Source organism: Microplitis mediator, chromosome 6, assembly GCF_029852145.1.
Source record: "Microplitis mediator isolate UGA2020A chromosome 6, iyMicMedi2.1, whole genome shotgun sequence".
Lineage (NCBI taxonomy): Eukaryota > Metazoa > Arthropoda > Insecta > Hymenoptera > Braconidae > Microplitis > Microplitis mediator.
The window spans coordinates 24,340,454-24,360,319 of NC_079974.1; the positions used below are offsets into that span (position 1 = coordinate 24,340,454).

Below are 19,866 nucleotides of genomic sequence, written 5' to 3' on the forward strand. Positions count from 1 at the left end.
TATACATAGATTACAGAGATGGTGGTGGTATTCAATAATGATATACATATATATATATAATATTGATCTACTGATGATTAAATATATTCTACATATCAGCTGTTGGACATTTTGCATCGTAAAAAAATAAAACAATTATATTTATAAAATTACAAAGAAATTAAATTTTTTTTTATTAAATAAATTTAAAAATTGATTTATAGATTTGTTTTTATTTTATTGTTAGTACCGTAATTGTAACTTAGGGTCTAAAGAGATTTTTTATTGGTGGCAAGTTATATTATACATATATACAAGCGCCGCTGATAAATAAATATAATAAATAAGATAAAAATCTATCAACGGCGAGAACGCACGTGGTGTAAACATATGTACAAATTATTGTTATGTAGAATATGTTTAAAAGAGTAACTGTTGAATTAATCCAAAAACGATGGTACAAAAAACCATTGGTACGAGTAAGGTTTGCTCCAAGTCCTACAGGTAAATAAAAAAAAATAATAATGATAGATAATTTAATTATTGAATTATTTGTATGCAGGTGATCTTCACTTGGGTGGTTTAAGAACGGCTTTATATAATTATTTATTTTCTCGTAAACACAATGGTAATTTTTTATTACGCATTGAAGATACCGATCAGACAAGACTACAATCTGGAGCCATGGAGAATTTACGAAATAATTTAATATGGGCAGGAATAATTCCTGATGAAGATCCAGTGAGAGGTGGACCTACTGGTCCTTATGTTCAATCTAAACGTCTTGATATTTATAAAGAGTATGTAAAAAAATTATTAGACAATGGTTCGGCTTATCGTTGTTTTTGTACTGAACAAAGATTGAATTTATTGAGAAAGGAAGCACTTAAAGCTCGTTTAATACCAAAATACGACAATCGTTGTCGTTATCTTGATAAATCTGACGTTGATGAAAAATTAAAAAATGGATTAGATCACTGCATTAGATTTAAATTATCATCAGAATCTCAAGGCTTCAAAGATCTTATTTATGGAGATATAACACCTACTGCACAGCAGGAAGGTGATTTTATTATTATTAAAGCTGATGGTTATCCTACTTATCACTTTGCAAATGTCGTGGATGATTATCTTATGGAAATTTCTCATGTTTTACGTGGAGTAGAGTGGTTGGTATCTACACCAAAACACATTGAAATATATCAGGCTTTTGGTTGGACACCTCCTCATTTTGCTCATCTTCCTCTTATTCTTAATACCGATGGCTCAAAATTATCAAAAAGACAAGGAGATATAAAAGTTGATTTTTTTCGAGATCAAGGAATATTTCCTTTAGCTTTAATTAATTATATAACTCATGCTGGTGGTGGATTTCATAGAGATTCATCTATTTCGTGCTATAGTTATCAACAATTAATAAAACAGGTATTAATTATTAATTAAATACTTGTTTTTTTTTATCATTTATTTTTAATATTTTATTTTTTTAGTTTGATATCAATAAAATAAATACTAATTCATCAAAATTAAATAATAATACTTTGATGGAATTGAATAGATTAGAAATATGTAATTTACTTAACGATGAAAACAATACAAAGTTATTAGTAGACAAAGTAAGAAAATTAGTCGTTGAAAAATTTTCAGACAGGTATAGTAATTTTTATTATTATTTTTTATTCATTAAATTTTTAATTAATTGTTATCATTATAATTATAATAACAGAATAAATACCGGTGATTTGCAATTAGATCAAGATCATATTATTACAATATTAAATTGGGCACGAAATAGAATAAATACATTAAAAGATTTAGTTAATAAAGATTTATCATTTATATGGGTTCTTCCTCCACAAGTTGTCACTTTGGAAAATTCTAGTAAGTATAATTAACTTAATTATTTTTAAAAATAGATAATATATTTAATGATTTTTATATTTTCTAGAATTATTAAAAGATCTCAGTACAGAGCTTATGAAGATAGACAATAATGATTTTCATAGAAATAATTTGAAAATTTATTTAAAAAATTTTTCCACCAGCAATAACTTAGAGTTTCCAAAATTAATGAAAATATTGAGAAGTAGTCTAAGTGGACTTGAGGTAAATATTTAAAATCATCAAGTAACATAATCTTCAACTCTTTTTTTATTTAATTAATGTAAATATAATAAAACTTTTAGCTAGGTCCAAGTGTAGCGGAAATGATGGAAATTTTGGGCAAAGATAAAACCCTTTATCGTTTAAATAAGCATGCGAGTGATATATAATAAATACACTAATCATTTATATACTATATATACTTTTTCTTTTTTTTTTTTTTAAATAATAATTTTAAGTAATTGAATTAAATTAAATATACGTATACGTTGTTGTTGTTGAAAGTTTTAAGAAGTTGAATAAATAATAACATTTTCGAGAGCTAACTTATTACATATAATTAACAATATTTTAGCACAAAGTTTAGTTGTGTAATGTGTGCATGTATCGATACGACAATAAACATTACACAGAATAATTTTGTTATACATTAGATTAGTTATCACAGAATTTAAAAAGTATTGATAAGTTTCAGTCTAGTGTGTGTTTTATAGAATCAGAGGCTAAAAGTTGTAAAAATATTTTAGATTTTTTTTCTTTTTTTGGTTGAGATTTAAGTCGATTAAGCAGTTATAAAGTTAATATAGTATATTTAGTCATTTGTGACTATGAGACGTTTATATTTATATTATTCAACTTGTTCTTAATTAGTATTATTATTAGTTTATTCTTACATTAAATTTGTTTTTTTTTTTTTTTAAATTACAGTATTGCATTCATTATACTTTTATTCTTTTTATTTTTTAAAACTGTGTTGTTATACTTGAACACAGTTTTTGATGGAATTATTATAACTAAAAGATACATAACAATTTTAGTGCAATATATATATATATATATATCTATATCTTAATACTAGTTTTAAGTCTACGTGATAATTATAATTAACGTCATTTGAAATTTAATTAAAGTGTAATGTAAATATTTATTAACAATAAAAGTTTAAAATCAGATTAACGGCTTATTAAATCCGTAATAATAAATAACATGAACAAGATAATCAAGACATTGCTTATTTTATTAACTTTTTATTTTAATTAAGATAATAATAATAAGAATAAGAATAAAAGAGTCATACGCTCAGTCTGAAAAATTTAGTTAAATTTACTTTTATTTTTTATTTTTATTTACTTTTATCTTAGAAAAACATAACACTTAGAAAAATCAATAACAATTGATGATGATAATATTAATAATGTGAGTAAGGAAAAGGCAAGAGTAATATTAATCTTAAGGCTTGTATAAAGATGACCGACAAAATTTTATTTTGCAGGTAAAAAATTCACTTGGTCGGTGGTATATAACTTTACTTTTTTTCTTTTATATATATATGATAATAGAATATTTGGCTATTACTCAACGATTATTTTTAATTTTAGTAGTAAGAAGTACGGAGGCAATTAGAGAAGCTTAGAATATATTAGCATTTAAATATTCAATTTTTTTTTTAAACCAATACCACTGACAAAATAGTCAACTAGAGTCGAATATTTGTCGGTAAATTTATTTCATATTCAAAATTTGAATTCAATAAAAAAATGATTGAGAACAAATTAGTTAATTAATAAAAAGTAGTAAATTTAATTAGTGCTTCCCCGACTGTATTATTCCGTCTGTGACGAAAATAAGGACACTTGAAAATTACTAAACTATATTTACGATTAATCATTTTTAAGAACAAGTTGTTACTTATTTATTTTCATAATTGTGCAAGTTTAAGGATAAAATTAAAATAAAAAATATCTACTGTTTCAATTCGTTGTTTATTATTATCATTTATAATTTAAAAGTCTATATTTTTTAGATTTTTTAACGATAGATTACACTATTTTAATAATTGTTGATATTTATTAATAATGTGCTTGCACTATTATTGTAAAAAATTTTAAGTGGTCTCAAAGATTAAGTACTAATAATACCAACAGTATTGATTGTTATTTATATATAATACACCTTTAAGGAATTTATAAAAGAGGAAGCACAAAATTACCCATTTAGAAGACAATAACATTTATAAATAAATAGATAGATAGATATAGATTAAAATCGAACTATTAAATCAATTGACAATGAGATCATTAAAAGTATAGTATCAACACATTTAATCAAATTTAATAAGATCGAATAATACTGCTTTCTTTTTTTTATTAATAATAATAATAATAATTATTATTATTATTATTACTATTTGTAGGTTGTAAGTGCTTGTCATTAACGCACAGCCAATCAGCATTGTATAATTAAATAATATATTAATTATTAAGATCATTAATGGCTTGTAATATACGTTTAACGTGACCGATTTTAACGATACCAAGTTCTTTCAAGTCACGACGTGCGAGACTTAATAATTCTCGTCCTCGGATATCGTGTGAAATAAATTGCTCAGTATACTCGCCAAGTTGTAGATTCTCAAGCCAAGTGCAGACATCCTGGACTCCCCAGCTCGTCACTTGATCTCGTGCCAGATGACTGCTACTACTACTGTTGCTCGTACCCGATCGCCGGAACTTTAACCAAAATAAACCGCGATGACGATTCTTCTTATCGGCCTGCATATACATATATATAAATATATACATATATATTAATGATATTATTATTACTATTATTATAATTATTATTATTTTTATTATTATTATTACAACAGAAATGGTGTATTTTGATTTTGTTTAAATTGTTAGTGGTAAATTTCACAATACAACTAACATATATCATGCGAGTGTTGAAATATCGTAAATCATTCAAATACAAATGGATAATATTGTCAGTGCATATTTAATGCCGTACCATTACAGGATAACAATAAATTTTTTTAAATTAAATAACAATCATGCTACAATAATGGTACCTTTGGATTATTTATTTATAGTATTAGTTGGTCAGGGTATTATTATTTTTTAAAAATTATTTTATTAATATGATTGCTAGTTGAATCTATTCACTACAACTACATTATGATTTATATGAGCATATTACCAGTTTAATTCAATCGAGTACTCAGATAATCCAAATCATAGCACAGAATAATTTTAATCGATTAATAAAATTAATTATTCAATAAGATAACTATTTTTGTGTAAATACTCAACTCTTGTTAAAGTGATTTATGATAAAAGTAATACTATATTATAAAAATCCTCAATTTATTTTACAATTATTATTTTCGTATAAATATATTAATCATGCACTTGATGTTTATATAATAATAATATTACTACTTTTTTTTTTTTTTTTAATAATAATAAAATATATTCACTAACAATCTCATATTCTGGACATAAAAAGATTAAAAAGTTTGAATAAATATTACACGAGTGTTAATTATATAGATAATAAATAAAAAATGTAGGTTTACCTGATCATCTGCTGATGGGTTTTGAAGATATACTAGACCCGTACCTGCTTCATCGAATACACATTTCTTCAATTCTTGTTCCATTGCCGCCAGTGATTGGGATAACTTATTCTCCAAGTCTGAACGTATTCGCTATATAAAACAAAATAGATTATTATTTTTATTTTTTTATTATATAAAATAAAATTTAAAAAAAATTACTAACTAAAATTTGCCCCGAGTCACGAAGCAACTCGCATGATTCTTCATAAAGTTGTCTCGCACTGGATACCAGCTCCGTCACCAAAGGTCGTAAGCTCGGCTATTGGGGAAAAAAAAAAATAATAATAATAATAATAATCAGATTAATAAATAAATAAATAAAGGTACCCCTTGAATAATTTTTCCATCTGGATGAACTTTCTCCAAATTAACAGCGGTCCGATCTGCAATCTGATAAAGATCCGGTTCAAAACTTGGATGTGATATGGTGAGTAATTTAACCCATTTAACAAGCGTTGTAATAACTTCAATTAATCCAAGTAGAATATTTAATTCCTCTTCATATAATTGTATTGGTTTGCTATCACCCAGTGTGTAAGATCGGGACTGAACTATATTATTAGTTAACGAAGATGACGATTGAGATACGTTGGTAGATGTATTGTTACGTTGTTTCTCTTCCCATGTCCGCAGTGACGTTTCTAGAGCCTGTTTAAAATATAATAATTATTAACATATATATATCTTTATCTTATTTATTAAATACACTGTACGTACCCTATTTCGATAGAGCATTTGCATGCGATTTTTATGAATTATTCTAATGATTCCCGGTGGTTGGATCCAAGCTTCACCGTCAACCTGGATTGGCACCCCTTCATCACCCAATATATTTATTTGAATTGATTGACATTGGGCAATACGATGATGCTGTAAATTAATTAATCTAGAAGCAGCCATTTGTACTGAACCAAAAACTGCAACAACTTCCAATATACGATCGTCAAACGATGGAGCCAAAAATAAATCACCCTCTTTGGTACCTCCCCAAAAATTAGTACCTCCCATAAAACTTGGAATATTTAAAACAACAATACCCTGAAGTGAGGGTAAAGGTATACGTTGGCCATCACACTCAAGTTGAACTCGTTGTTCAAGATTTTTATAAGTTTTTTGTAACCACTGTTTTGATCCAAGTACTCCATACCACATATAATTTTTAGCACGTGATCTACATTTTTCAGGATGCTCTTCGCGTTTATGATGAAAATCAAGACTTATTTTAGCATCAATACCTATTCCAAAGTAATTATTCATTACACAACGTTCAAAATATCCCTCCATTAATGTTTCATCTGGATCCATTAATGGCGATACAGCTGCACAGAGTGCATCAGCATTTGCAAGTAATGCCTGGCTAATAAATCCAGCGCCTCCTCCGATATTTGGCCACGTTGGTAATCGTACCAGTGGATTTATTATTGGCAATTTTTTAATATCCTCTGATGTTTTATCAATTGACTTGGCCCGATCATGTCGTAAACTTATATTCGAACCTCCTAGCTTTGCTGCTGTTGCTGCCAGAGATCCAACTTCTGATGGTTTTATTAAACTACCACAGCTTATACGTCGTGTTGCTTGAGGTGAAAATCCAAGTTCCGGTAATAATTCTACACTCAATTTTTCCATACTACCTGTGTGACGTCTTAAACCAGATTTTTTTTTTTTTTTATTATCATCATCATAATTATCATTATTATCATCATCTTCTTCGTATGGGCTATCAATAGACATTGATGGACTTGGTGGATCAACAATTACATTTATTTCTTGAGGAAAATGAATTTTATTTTCATTTGATTTAATTGTATCAGCTGTTAGAGTAAAACAACAAACCGGATTCAATAAATCTGTTTTATTAATTTCTGTATTATCAAAAGTTATAACGGGTATTTGTGATTTGTTATTATATATTTTTTGTTTTTGAGAATTATCATCTTTTAAAAGAGTTGTGATATATCTAGATGGTCTTTTAAATGATTTTCGTGCAATATCACTTCCTTCAACAAATTGTGCCAAACTACAATATTTTTTTGGTTTATCACTTTGATCGGTTTCAATACACTCACGTACTGAATCATATTTTTCTCCAAGCATTGTACTAATTAAATCCTGGCCAAGTGAACTCAAATCATCAATCATACTTTCGGAATTTTGAATATCGGAATTTTCTGGTGAATCAATATGTCCTATTTCTGATAATTCTGATTGTTTTGTTGAATCAAGAATATCACTATCTGCATTACCTGAAAGGTGTTAGATAAATCATCCAAATAAAATTTATAAATAATAATAATAATAATAAATAATTAAATATTAAAAATAATAATTACCAATTTCACTTTCACTGTGTTTAATAGTATAACTTTTTGAATCCAAAGTCTCTGAAATAAGACTATCCGTACTGGCAATACTATTACTGCAGCTACTTTTAGATAGTTGATGAGTTTCTATATCATAATCTGATCGATGAACAAAAGCATTTGATATATTTATTATATCTGAATCTGGAGATATTAATGCATCCTGTATTGTAGTATCATCAGACTTTGAGCTTGTATCTAATGTTGTACTTGTTACAGTAACTTGTATATCTGTCGGAGTATCGACTTTACTTGTTGATGTTAATTCTGAAGATTTAAATTCATCCAAAACAGATATAGCTTTTATAACTGTTGCTTCATCATTACCAGAAAAACTGACAGATCTATTTAATGTAGAAATAACATATTATTAATTTAAATTAATATAAAATATAAAATATAAAATATATATATAATATTACTCTTTATTTATATTGTAACTATTTCTACGGCTATCAGCAAACCCATCAGGTGCAGGAAGTGTAAGTAATTCATCAACTTGTGAATCTCTTCTTAAATCAGGCATTGGACTTAGAGATGTTAAATTTGGAGTAGGGCTAGGACACGAAGAAATATCAAATGAACTTGTTGAGGAAACAACAATTGATTGTCCAATAGACGAATTACTCTCACATTGTTTCAATCCCTGAGAATTAATATGAGGATTGGTGTTTACCAGTTTATCATCATTTACATTCCATGAATTAGATGATCCTTGTTCATCATAATCTTTTGAATTAATAGCTAAATTAGATGATAATTTACTTGTTAATTTACCAGTTGAATTTTTTTGTTTATTAATAACTATTTCGGTTTGCTCAACAAGCTGTCTAATAGCTCGCTTCAAGCTATTTGCTCTTGCCATTACTGCATCTCTCTCAATAGGATTTTTATTTTTACGCAATTGTTTTAAATTTTTAATGTCTTTTTCTGGTTTTTCTAGTACTCCTTTTTCTAAATTTTTCATACACGATTGATTATCAGCAATTGTAAATTTAACATCATCGTTTACCATTTCCACTAAATTATCATGATAATCAAGTGTCTGCAATAACGAATCCAATTTTTCTTCAAGAACAACGCATTTGTTTTCAAGTATTTCATCACCAATATTAAAACTTGTTTCCAACATACGAGAAGCAAATTCTTTAATTGTTTCACAAAGTACTCTAAAAAATTATATATTAAAGCAGTTGATAATTAAATATATATAAAAAAAAAAAAAAACGTTTTTGTTATTTTTTGTTTTCTTACTTTGCACTAGATACAATAATTGTATTCTGATCAGCATGTAAAATATTTTTTATATGAAAAATAACATTATCTTCATACTGTTGAACCATTGAGAGATTTAAATTTAAATCGTTATTTTGATTTGAAGATAACTTTGAACATGATAATGATATACTACGTTCAAACGTCATAATACTCCAACGATCAAGCATTTTAGTTCCTGCTTTTTCGTATTTTTCCAATAATTGTGGTAAATGTGTATCGTCATCACAAGACGCACCCCATCCAAGTACACGAGCAAGATCATTTCCAGTTCCCAATGGTAACACTCCCACTTGGCATTGTTTCTAGTAATATAATAAATACAAATAATCATTATTTATTTTATAATAATATGATAAAAAATATTTGATGCATTGGATAAAATAATAATAAATAAACAAAAGCTTATATAATATTTTATAGTTTATCGAATTCAAAATATTAAGTTGCCAGATAAATGTCATGGTTAAAATAGCCGATTACTTAAATGAAAAATGGCTATTAGTGCAGATCATTAGAAATAAAATAGGTTTTTATAACATTAGAAACAGAGCAAGAGAACAGAAAATAGAGACTATTTTTAAAATAAGAAAAAAAAACACGAGTAGTAGTAATTAGTAAATAGAACATAACATTATACTGTGTATATTTATACGATAAAAGTACAAAAACGATAAAAACGATAAAAACGATCGTCGTGCATTTACTACAATTACTCACGTGCATTCCTAACCGATCGATCTCTGAAAGGACCCAACCGACAGACCCATCTCCACTGCACACCAGAATCCGGAAAGGGTCGAAATGTCGAAACAATCTAAGCCTGTTTTGTTTTACATATCAACTTGAACTTGTTTCTTTTTTTTCTTTTTTTATTTTATTTTATTTAATATACAAAATAAATTTTAATAATTTAATTAAAATAAATCTGTTTATTTGGTAAATTAAAATGATGGATTATTTGAACGCGTTTTAAATTTTTCCTACAAGCTGTTGGGTGATTGTATTTATATTTTATTATTCTGTCTCATGCATTATTAAATTGACTATGTAATAATTATTAAAGTGAATTGTTGATGACACTTAATTTAAAATAAAAATATTTACCCTGGTCCAGGTCCACCCTTTATAAGATCAAATACTTGGGCGGGATTCAATAACTGTTTAAATCTTTTGAGAAACTTAATGCCCTGATTATCACCAGATTTACTATTTACAAATACTAACAGTGGACTACATCCAACAGGTCTCACAGCTTCCCATGCTTCATCACTTCCTATTTATTTAATAACAAAAATAAAATTATATATCAATATTATTATTATTACCAGCAATAATACTAAAAATAAAAAATGAATTAATGATTACCTATACTATGCAATGCTATAGGAGGCACTACGCTTAATTTAGCAGGTCCAAGAGGACATACACAACTAATTAATGGTCTACATGCCGTATGAACTGTTACTCTACACCATAAGCATCTCCAATCTTGAAGTCTGTCAATTATTATTAATTTAATTATCGTATTTTCTTAAATAATATAGTATGTTAGGTAAAATTAAAAAAAAAAATATTTTACCGTAGTACAGAACCCGATGTTTTGTCACAGACAGCACATTTTGAAGAAACCGGCAAGTTTCCTTCCAACCACTGATGGGGCATCTGAATATTTCCATCTTGATCTTCGATAATATCTTTTCCAATAGATGATAGTGTAGTCCATTTGCAATTATTTATTGCTTTTTGACAACATCTTTTATGTACTTTGTATTTACATATTTCACAACTGAGACCATGAGACGTCACTCCTTAATTTAAAAAAAGAAGAAAATTATTATTTTAAATAATAAATAATAATAATAATAATAAAATTACCATATAGTGCATCTCGACAAACATTGCAGTATGTTGGCCTAGCATGACTGGTAGCATACCACTGGTGATCACCGCCGAGAAATTCACTGGCTCCAGGTTCACTGGCAGCTCTACAGTCACCAGCATTTCTCATACCGTTCAACCAGTCCTCCATCTAATCTCTCTCTTTTTTATTATTGCTTTCACTACTAAAAATACCAATAATCCAATTGGTGTCACTACCCTATAGTTTGAATAAATAAATAAATAATGTATCATTTAATTTTCACTTCTCCAGTCTCTATTGTTATTTTATCAGTATATTAACACATAAGACATAACCTTTTTTTAGCAATAAACTCCTCATATATTTTACATAAGTACAACATTATTTTTTATATTACTTATTATACATTGATATTGCTTGTGTACCGTGACTGCGGTTTTTTTCTTTCATGACATTTAAAACTTTTAATATTTTATCCAGGTAATCATTATTTTAGTATTACGTATTATCATATACAATATAAATATTTATATATATCACTAAATATTCAACATTTATTATTAGTTTTTTTTTTTTTTTTATGGTTTATCATGTGTATGCGTAAGAGTAAGAAGTAAAAAATAATAATATATCGCTGACATTGTCCGGTTTATAATAATATGACTAAATACATTTAGTATTTTTATATTTTAATGTGTTGTATGTGTAGAGTATCTTGATGCCATGGGCAGCCCGGGCAGTTATGTATTTATATGGTATATATCATAAATACACCCCATTTTTAAATTGATATTCTCTCTACTGTATTATATGTATGATTATGCATTAACTGCATAAAGTTTAATTTTATTATAATTTACGTTTTATACTTAATTATTATTGTAAATGTCAATATTGTTAAAAGACAGTAAGTTAAATTTTGAATGATTTTTTTTTTATGGACTAAATTAAACTCACAATTTGAATAATAATTGCAGTTAAAAATATAAAAATGTCAAACGTAGAGAAAATTTATTAATAGCGTGACCTTTATAAATTTTTTATTAAACAGTAACAACTAAATAAAGAACGTGTTCAAGTACAGTAAATAGAAAAAGTAAATAGAGAAATAAATAAAAAAAATAAAAAAGTATGAATTATATTATATGAAAGATGAAATTCACGAGAAACAACAAAGCAGCCTCTTTAGCTCAGTGGTAGAGCACTGGTCTCGTAAACCAGGGGTCGTGAGTTCAAACCTCACAGGAGGCATCAGCAATTTGTTTTTTTTTTTTTTTTTATTTTTTTTTTTCATCTTATCAACACATTGATAAATAAATATAAACATTTTTTTATTTTTTTATTAAAAATAGTTAAAATTATTACTCACCAGTTAATAGAGAGACTGTGTTAAACTTTTAATTGATATATTTCTTCATTTTTATTTAATGTTTTTTACTTATTTAGATAAAATATTTATGATTGTCAAAGGATTTATTTATTGCTTTATTTTATTTTTGATTGTTTAAATTATCAAGTAAATAACTATAAAACTGAAGAATAGATGCTGGTTCTTTGATGATAATCGTGTCATCTATCATTTGTCTTGTATTTATTGTGGTGTCAAAAAAATTCTATTCTTATCGCCTGTCTATGATTTATGTATCGTGACCCAAACTCGTGATTTCGTAAAAAAAAAAATCTACGACTACTCATTTGGGTCATGATTCGCCCGTGTTTGACCTAGACTCCCGCTCATCAAGTTCCTTCTTCTCGCTACCACGCACTCTCGTGACCCCGTAATAATAATAATAGTAACAATAATTAATTCACAAACTTTAAAAATTTTATTTTAAATAATTTGCCTATCAACTTTATACTAAATCATGTTTTTTTTTTTATCTATGAAAATAAAAAATAAAAATAACGTGACACCTGGTACACTACGGTAATTTAATAGACAAAAATAAAAAATGTATATCTAATAATAATTATTAAAAAAAAAATGATATTAATAATTTAGTTAATTAGGACTAAACTTGAGCTCTGGATTAACAACCATGACAATCATGGACAACCATGGACAACCAGCCTAAACTCTAGTGAATATGTCCATGTATGTAATGTGTAATATGTATCTGGGAGCAACCAGCAACGAGCGACTATTCGGATCGACTGTACACGTCCGACTACTCTAACTACTCGTACTACTCGTACTCAGTCGTGTATTGGGGAGATTGAGGAGATTGGGGATGAAACTCGGAGGAATCGAGCAACAACCAAGTAACGATGCTGAGCATGTCGAGCATGACGAGCATGACGAGCATGACGGGTATAAGCTGAGCAGAACCAAACAAAAGTGAGTACATAGAGAGTAAAGTAGAGAAGCTAACTCAAGATCCTCAAATTATACCTTTAGTATTCTCGATATTATCAATATGTTCAGCATGCTTGGTATATAGCTTTCAAACCATTACATATATTTCTTTCTCTGGTATCTCCCCTTGTTATCAGAGCCATCCACTCCCACTTTTACTCCCATCTAGCATCTATAAGCATCTCTTTGGTGTTTGCTCCTCCTCGCTCCTTCTCGCTCATTTTCGGTCACCCTCGTTTTCCTATTTTATTATTATTAATTTTTATTTATTTAATTTTTTTTTCAGGTCATCTAGTTTTTCTTTAAACTCCTTTCTTCTGTCTTGTTTACTATCATTGTCAATGATCTTATTTGTTAAATTTTACAACAAATTCGTAATTTTTGTAATATATGTTTAATTTTTTATCATTCTCTATATCATATTTTTTTTTCTTTTTATTTCATATGGTCATTTAAATTTTATTCATGTAGTGGATTTATGTTTTACCATTAAATTTTTATTATCATTTTATATAAAAAATAAAAAATATAATAAAATAAAATTTTTTTTTACGTAAAAAAACAACAACAACAACAAGAATATTAATTTGAGATAGTGATGAGCTGACCTGAGTAATTTTCTATAGATGCTGGACATGCGCAAGTATATTTTAATCGATAGGCCTACAAGTAGAAAAAAAAAATAATAATAAATAAAACACAACAGTATAATATAAAAAAATAAATAAATGAATGAATAAAAAGTAGGAAATGACGTTAAAGATATATTTTATATTCGTATATAGAACTCGATTGGCGCATAATAAATTAAGTACAAATGCATAGAGACTATACTAGACTATTTGTGTATTGTTTTAGTGATGATGTATGACAATCAGTTGATAAAACTATGAATAACGTCACACTGACAACCTTCAGCTACATTATGCATTACTGAACAAAAATTTATGCCTATTGTAAGCTTAAAACACAATTATTCCTTCTCAAAGTTATTATAACATATGCGTTTCATGGTCATCTGATATCATCAATTATAAATAATATATCTATACTATTTCTCTCATTTTTAAATAAATAAAGAAACATATTGTTGTTTTTTTTTTTTTTTTTTAATTAATGATTGTATATTTACAAAAACTATAATACTTAATCATTTACAGTTAGTTTTATATTTTTTAATCGGTCTTTTAATTTATTTAATAATAAAGTTATGGCATCATCAATAAAATAACAAAAAATATAAAATATCACCTTTTAATTTAATTCAGGTATATAGTTTAAAAAAATAATAATAATAAAAGTGTACAGGATTATTAACTGGCACAGCAACAAATTATTTTTTTCTTTCGCTTTCTTGGCTGATTCTTTTTTCCAAGTTTTTTGCTAATTGGAATTTTAAAAAGACTGTCGTTATATGAAACTGTTGAAGTTATTGTATCATAACTTGTATTACCGCGCCCTAGAAGATTATTATTATTATTATTATTATTATTATTATCATATTGTTGTTTATTCATGTCGATAATCATGAGGTTGTTATTTAAACCATGAGTATTTTTAATTTGTGATAGTCTTGTCAATGATAAATGAATTTGACAAATTAAATTTATAGGATTCGAATCCTTGGTGATTATAGAGGACACTTGAGGAAAGACGTAAAAGTTAAATTTACGTAGCGATTTATTAGTTATATTTATTTGAGCGTAGTAAGCTAATAATTGATTATAAAATAATATTTTTAGCTTTAGATGATTATTACAATGTAAAGTATTTAAATCGAATAAAAATTCAAAGTGTCACTTTGATGCTGAAAAACTTTTGTCGCCTTGTCGACGATGTTGATAGGTAAGAGGTGCTACAAGACTGCTGTCTTCACTTTTATAATGCTCATTAAAATCAAGCCTTACGCTGAGTAATTGAAGAGAAACATCTTCAGCAGAGGCAAGCATAAGAAGAAATTTTTTTACACGATCTTGATATGTTCGTGACAAAACTCTAAGTTGTCTTGAAAGTGTCGTAAGATATTTTGTAAAGGCATTCTGTCTTTCAGTACTTTCAGCGTCTATTGAGTTTGTTTTACCCCAACTTTTTGTTTTCTCACTTGTTATTTCAATAAATTTATTACTACTGACTCGAGCCTCATACTCTTGTGTTGCTCGGGCAAGAAATGTTTCCTCTAAATTTTCAAGATCCAATATCGGCCCATAAACAGAACGTAAATGATTCATAAGCTCCTGAGAATTTTCATCCAATAGTGTTCCATGTCTTACTGATTCAACAAAATTATTATGTGCAATAATAATGTCATCAAGTGATGCTGCTTGTCGTAAATTTTTAGCAAATACTTCCCATGAACATTCAATAACTTCAAATAAAAAATAATACTGCATTTGATGTACCAAATGTACCATACTACTTGTTATTAAATGAATATGCTTTTGAATTGGCAATATTTCAGGCATTTTTCTTAATATTTTTGCTGATGTTATTTGATGTTTCCATATTGTCGATAAAATTGATTCCATCCGTTTTGCTCGCCACAATGAAAAAAATATTGTTCTATAAGTCTGTCTGCATGGCTCCAATATCTAGAAAAATAAAAGAAAAAAAACAAACTGATTCATATAAATAATAATAATAATAATAATAATAATATTCTTACGGTTCCAATAGGTCCATCGACATTATAATCAAGAATAAATACATCCCAGCCAGTTTCTTTATCAGAAGGTGTCAATAATCTTACGTCAAGTCGCCGTTGAACATCAAGATCTTCAGCTTTGGTACATGTTGCCCGAATAGCTGTTTCTAATATTGATGATAAATTATGGGGATAGAGTGAATTTGCTGGTTTAGCTAATTCTGGTTCTATCAAGTGCATTAAATGCTGAATAAAATGACCCTGACCGAGCAAAAGATATCCTTTTATACCTTGTAAATGATCAATAAGTTGACACTGTTTTGTCAACATTTCAACTACTCTGGTTGAATTTTCTTTATAAGCAGCGTCCATCATCATCTGAAGTGGACCATCAGGATCCATATTAAAAAATGCTTCTACATTAGATTTATCTGTATTATCAATTAGCATATCAGCATGACGACTGTAAATAGCGGTCGAGTCTTTACATACTTGTCTTAAAAAATTAATACTTTTTCCGGTACCAAGAATTTTTTTAGCTTGTGATTTAGGAATAAATGTTGGTAACATATTGTCTCTTACATGATATTTTTCATGCCACATTCTATCACCCGTAACATCAGTTCTTGCTTCAATAAAAAATTCTTGAAAAGGATCATCTAACTCACCATCATTTATCCAACGAATCAACATATTATAAAGTGGTTCACAAACACTTGACAATATTCGATGTACTAATTTTTTAACTTTGGGATCACCATGATGACTAAATTCATATACTGCAGATGCTAAAGCTCCACCTTTTTCATTTTGGCATGCTCTGACAATTATTCCCAACCACTTGAAATTTTCAAGTGGATCAAATGCCCATAAATGAAGATGAGAAAGCGTCACTGTCTCACCACCATCAATTCCTCTCATACAATTACTACTACTACTATTACTACTATTATTATTATTATTATTACTATTACTATTACTATTACTACTATTATTACTGTTTGCTCTATTAACTTGCTCTTGTATTATAGCAATAAATCTATAATACTCAGATAATTCTTTATGAAAAGAAGCAACAAAGCTATCAGCAACTCTTCCCGCCCCAGCCATTGACATTCTTTCTAATCCTTTTCTTACAACATTATGTAAATAACCTAATTCACTTAATCTCAGTACACTTTGTTTATGTGATCTGTTTATTTCAACACTTGAGTCCAATTGAAATCCATAATTTGAATCTAATTTAAGAATTTTCCCTTCAATACCTTGAAACGAATAAATTAAATCTTGTACTAAAACATTTTCAGATATATTATGTTGATTAATAAATATCTTGCTCGAGTTATTTTCTTTTGTTGTTTTCTCGGGACAACTTGAATAATCTGGTGTATTTAATGATACTATCTGTGCTTGCGAGTTTGATTGTCTATCAACTACAACAACAACGATTATAATTAAATAATGTTATAATATTAATAATAATAATAATAATATAAAATAATTACCACTCGTAGAAGGTGCTAAAGAAAGTCCTAATCTCATGTCATGGAATGAAAACTTATCTTTAACTTGATTTGATTGATTGCTCATATTTAATAAAAATAACAATGTTCCTACTTTGTTTTTTAGTGACTAAAATGTATTTAAAATAATTATATTATAATATATAAAAAAAAAAAACAACATATATATATATACCTTATCTTTGATATCATTGTGAAGCTTGTCAAAATGATTACAGTCCCTGGATGACAACTTGCTTTTAATTTCATTGGCAATAGTAATTTCATCTTGACAAAATGACTCAACACCTTGAATAGATGACAATAGACCCAAAGAGTATCTCATTAACCGCCTTATAATTTCTGAAATTATTAGATAAATATTATTAAATTCATTATTATTAATAAGGATATAATAATTATAATCTTAACCTGGCTTTTGTTGCTGGCCGCATACTGAAATAATTAATTTTTGTACCAGATCAGCAACAGTTTCAGCTTCACTTACACTCATTTTAAATAATTCATTTAATTTAAAAACTTTAAACTAATTTATTGTTATTTAAATCAATTGCTACAAATTTTTCAAATTATATAAAATATTTTGATTTATTTATCGTTTAATAACACAACATAATATACATGTTTGATATACTTATGATATATATTTACTTGATGTTTTATTTTATTGTTGATAGGTAGATGTCACTGTGACACAATCCTGGTGATTTTTATATATGACCAGGAGCTTGTTGATTTTCCAGCAGACGGTATTATATTTTATATCATATATTATATCATTATATTTTGTAATTGTTGTTGTTGATGATATAATATTTAAATTATATGAAAATATATATATTTAAGAGCTGTACAAAATTTCATTTCTCAGAAATTTTATGGAGACAAAAGATTTAAAAAAAATTAAAAAAACTGACAACCGTACAATTAAAAAAAAATAATAATCTTTTAATCAGCAGAGTATTGCGTGCAAAAAGTATGAAAAATAAATTAGGGGATTGAATATAATAAAACAAAAAAAGTTAAGTTATAAATATATTTATATTTTGACATGCGATGGTAGGTCTGGACTAAAATTATTATCAATTAAAAATGATGTTCAGGAAGCGGGAACACTATTATGGGCGATGATGAACTAAAATTAACGGAGCTAGCAGGAATAAGTGTGTTGGGAATAATTTTTTTTGATGGTTGGACTCTTCCTCGAGACACTACGCACCAACAACTTTCCTTAATTTTAAATGTGCAATCGCCGTATGTTTATCTCAAGTTTATATCGCTCTGCTGCCTACCGGTTATTTAATTGTTCTTATTATTATCATTATTATTAAAGCTGAAGCTATGGCTATATGCTGAGTGAGGATCACCAATGCGCTTAAAACTTTTTAGTGAGCGGAAACGAATAATAATTCGTTGAGTCCCTCCTATCGACGAGTGTATCACACCCAAGACCCGAAACACCGCCTGAAACCTAGTTGTAATCATCATCATCATCATCATCATCATTATCAACATAAAAATATATACAATATAAACACGACAGTTGATAGTAAATTTATGTCTCTAACTGTATTATATATCTTAATTAAATTATGATCAAGATAGTTGATAAAAAATAAAAAAAAGACTAGGTAAAAATCCACCTTTTACTATATACGTTTTTTAAATTTAATTACATTAACTACTAATTGTAATAACTTACACAAGTTTAGAAAAAATAATTACAGTCTAACATTGTTACAATATTGAGTCGGAAAAAAAAAATGATTAGAGTCGAGGTTCTCCCACTGTCATGTTTGACGGTAAATTAAAGTTGAAGAAAAATCGAGCAACAATAGAGCACCCTCAGTGCTTTCATCGCGCCTAAGGTGTGCAATAACCAATGCTATGATTATGATTGCTATGGCCAGCTGAAGCATTGGAAATTTATTAAATCGGACGAGGCAGGTCTTGGCATTCGAGTGTTGAAATCCCGGGACTCGTACTAAATTTTATATGCGCAAATCAGCTGAACAAAAATCTACTTGTTACTTTTGAATGTCTTCAAACCCTTTTCCAAACCATTTGTTGGCCTCTATTAAAAAAAAATACTAAAAATTTTTTTGTACATATATATAAATAATATACAAGGTAATTTTCTTAATTAATTTAAATAATAATAATAAGCAATTACTATTTCTTGGACAGGTGAGTCATTTCTGTATCTAATTTTGGTTTTTTTATGACTTGCAAGGTCGGAGGTCTGGAAATAATTGTACCTCAAACTTTTGGCGCCGGGTAATATTAGAATCTGACAAAAAGCTTTTTGAGTATGTACATAATACATACATATTTATAAATTTAAATATGTATGTATCTGAGT

The 19,866-nt window shown here is 27.5% G+C and overlaps 3 protein-coding genes, 1 long non-coding RNA gene and 1 other non-coding gene across 8 annotated transcripts; 3 read left to right on the plus strand and 2 right to left on the minus strand.

The window, feature by feature from the left end:
- The first annotated feature begins 73 nt into the window (after positions 1-73).
- Positions 74-2,641, plus strand: LOC130669880 (probable glutamate--tRNA ligase, mitochondrial). Its single transcript, XM_057473020.1, has 6 exons — positions 74-483; positions 542-1,404; positions 1,470-1,630; positions 1,706-1,860; positions 1,928-2,085; positions 2,166-2,641. The coding sequence occupies exons 1-6, from the start codon at positions 396-398 to the stop codon at positions 2,250-2,252; spliced, it is 1,512 nt and encodes a 503-aa protein (XP_057329003.1). The 5' UTR covers positions 74-395; the 3' UTR covers positions 2,253-2,641.
- Positions 2,642-2,762: 121 nt separating this feature from the next.
- LOC130669876 (diacylglycerol kinase eta) lies at positions 2,763-11,152 on the minus strand. 3 transcript variants are annotated; one of them, XM_057473012.1, is made up of 13 exons: positions 10,999-11,152; positions 10,703-10,931; positions 10,489-10,619; positions 10,228-10,396; positions 9,841-9,943; positions 9,100-9,425; positions 8,268-9,014; positions 7,816-8,189; positions 6,200-7,719; positions 5,810-6,130; positions 5,646-5,741; positions 5,441-5,572; positions 2,763-4,634 (listed from the first exon to the last, which is right to left on the minus strand). In XM_057473012.1, the coding sequence occupies exons 1-13, from the start codon at positions 11,150-11,152 to the stop codon at positions 4,335-4,337; spliced, it is 4,602 nt and encodes a 1,533-aa protein (XP_057328995.1). In that variant the 3' UTR covers positions 2,763-4,334. The 3 variants fall into 3 exon arrangements, with proteins under 3 accessions (XP_057328995.1, XP_057328996.1, XP_057328994.1); XM_057473013.1 differs by having other exon boundaries at positions 2,763-4,592; positions 6,200-7,728; XM_057473011.1 differs by having other exon boundaries at positions 6,200-7,728.
- Positions 11,153-11,337: 185 nt separating this feature from the next.
- Positions 11,338-19,806, plus strand: LOC130669883 (uncharacterized). 2 transcript variants are annotated; one of them, XR_008990276.1, is made up of 7 exons: positions 11,338-11,464; positions 12,987-13,322; positions 18,182-18,480; positions 18,568-18,758; positions 18,838-19,135; positions 19,217-19,634; positions 19,738-19,806. It is a non-coding gene; the product is annotated as an uncharacterized LOC130669883 (long non-coding RNA). The 2 variants fall into 2 exon arrangements; XR_008990275.1 differs by lacking the exons at positions 18,182-18,480; positions 18,568-18,758; positions 18,838-19,135; positions 19,217-19,634; positions 19,738-19,806 and adding an exon at positions 13,627-14,519.
- Positions 12,164-12,235, plus strand: Trnat-cgu (transfer RNA threonine (anticodon CGU)). Its single transcript has one exon. It is a non-coding gene; the product is annotated as a tRNA-Thr (tRNA).
- Positions 14,579-18,125, minus strand: LOC130669878 (gamma-tubulin complex component 3 homolog). Its single transcript, XM_057473018.1, has 5 exons — positions 17,916-18,125; positions 17,680-17,846; positions 17,487-17,613; positions 16,003-17,414; positions 14,579-15,928 (listed from the first exon to the last, which is right to left on the minus strand). The coding sequence occupies exons 1-5, from the start codon at positions 17,995-17,997 to the stop codon at positions 15,137-15,139; spliced, it is 2,580 nt and encodes an 859-aa protein (XP_057329001.1). The 5' UTR covers positions 17,998-18,125; the 3' UTR covers positions 14,579-15,136.
- Positions 19,807-19,866: the final 60 nt, after the last annotated feature.

Excerpts from the sequence above, each read along its gene's own strand:
- LOC130669880 (XM_057473020.1), top strand. The coding sequence starts at position 396 with ATGTTTAAAAGAGTAACTGTTGAATTAATCCAAAAACGATGGTACAAA. Across the intron at positions 484-541 it reads GTTTGCTCCAAGTCCTACAG|GTGATCTTCACTTGGGTGGT; the intron begins GTAAATAAAAAA and ends ATTTGTATGCAG. Across the intron at positions 1,405-1,469 it reads ATCAACAATTAATAAAACAG|TTTGATATCAATAAAATAAA; the intron begins GTATTAATTATT and ends TTATTTTTTTAG.
- LOC130669876 (XM_057473011.1), bottom strand. The coding sequence starts at position 11,152 with ATGGAGGACTGGTTGAACGGTATGAGAAATGCTGGTGACTGTAGAGCT. Across the intron at positions 10,932-10,998 it reads TTGTCGAGATGCACTATATG|GAGTGACGTCTCATGGTCTC; the intron begins GTAATTTTATTA and ends TTTTAAATTAAG. Across the intron at positions 4,635-5,440 it reads ACCCATCAGCAGATGATCAG|GCCGATAAGAAGAATCGTCA; the intron begins GTAAACCTACAT and ends ATGTATATGCAG.
- LOC130669878 (XM_057473018.1), bottom strand. The coding sequence starts at position 17,997 with ATGAGTGTAAGTGAAGCTGAAACTGTTGCTGATCTGGTACAAAAATTA. Across the intron at positions 17,614-17,679 it reads ACAATGATATCAAAGATAAG|TCACTAAAAAACAAAGTAGG; the intron begins GTATATATATAT and ends AATACATTTTAG. Across the intron at positions 15,929-16,002 it reads TCGATGGACCTATTGGAACC|ATATTGGAGCCATGCAGACA; the intron begins GTAAGAATATTA and ends TTATTTTTCTAG.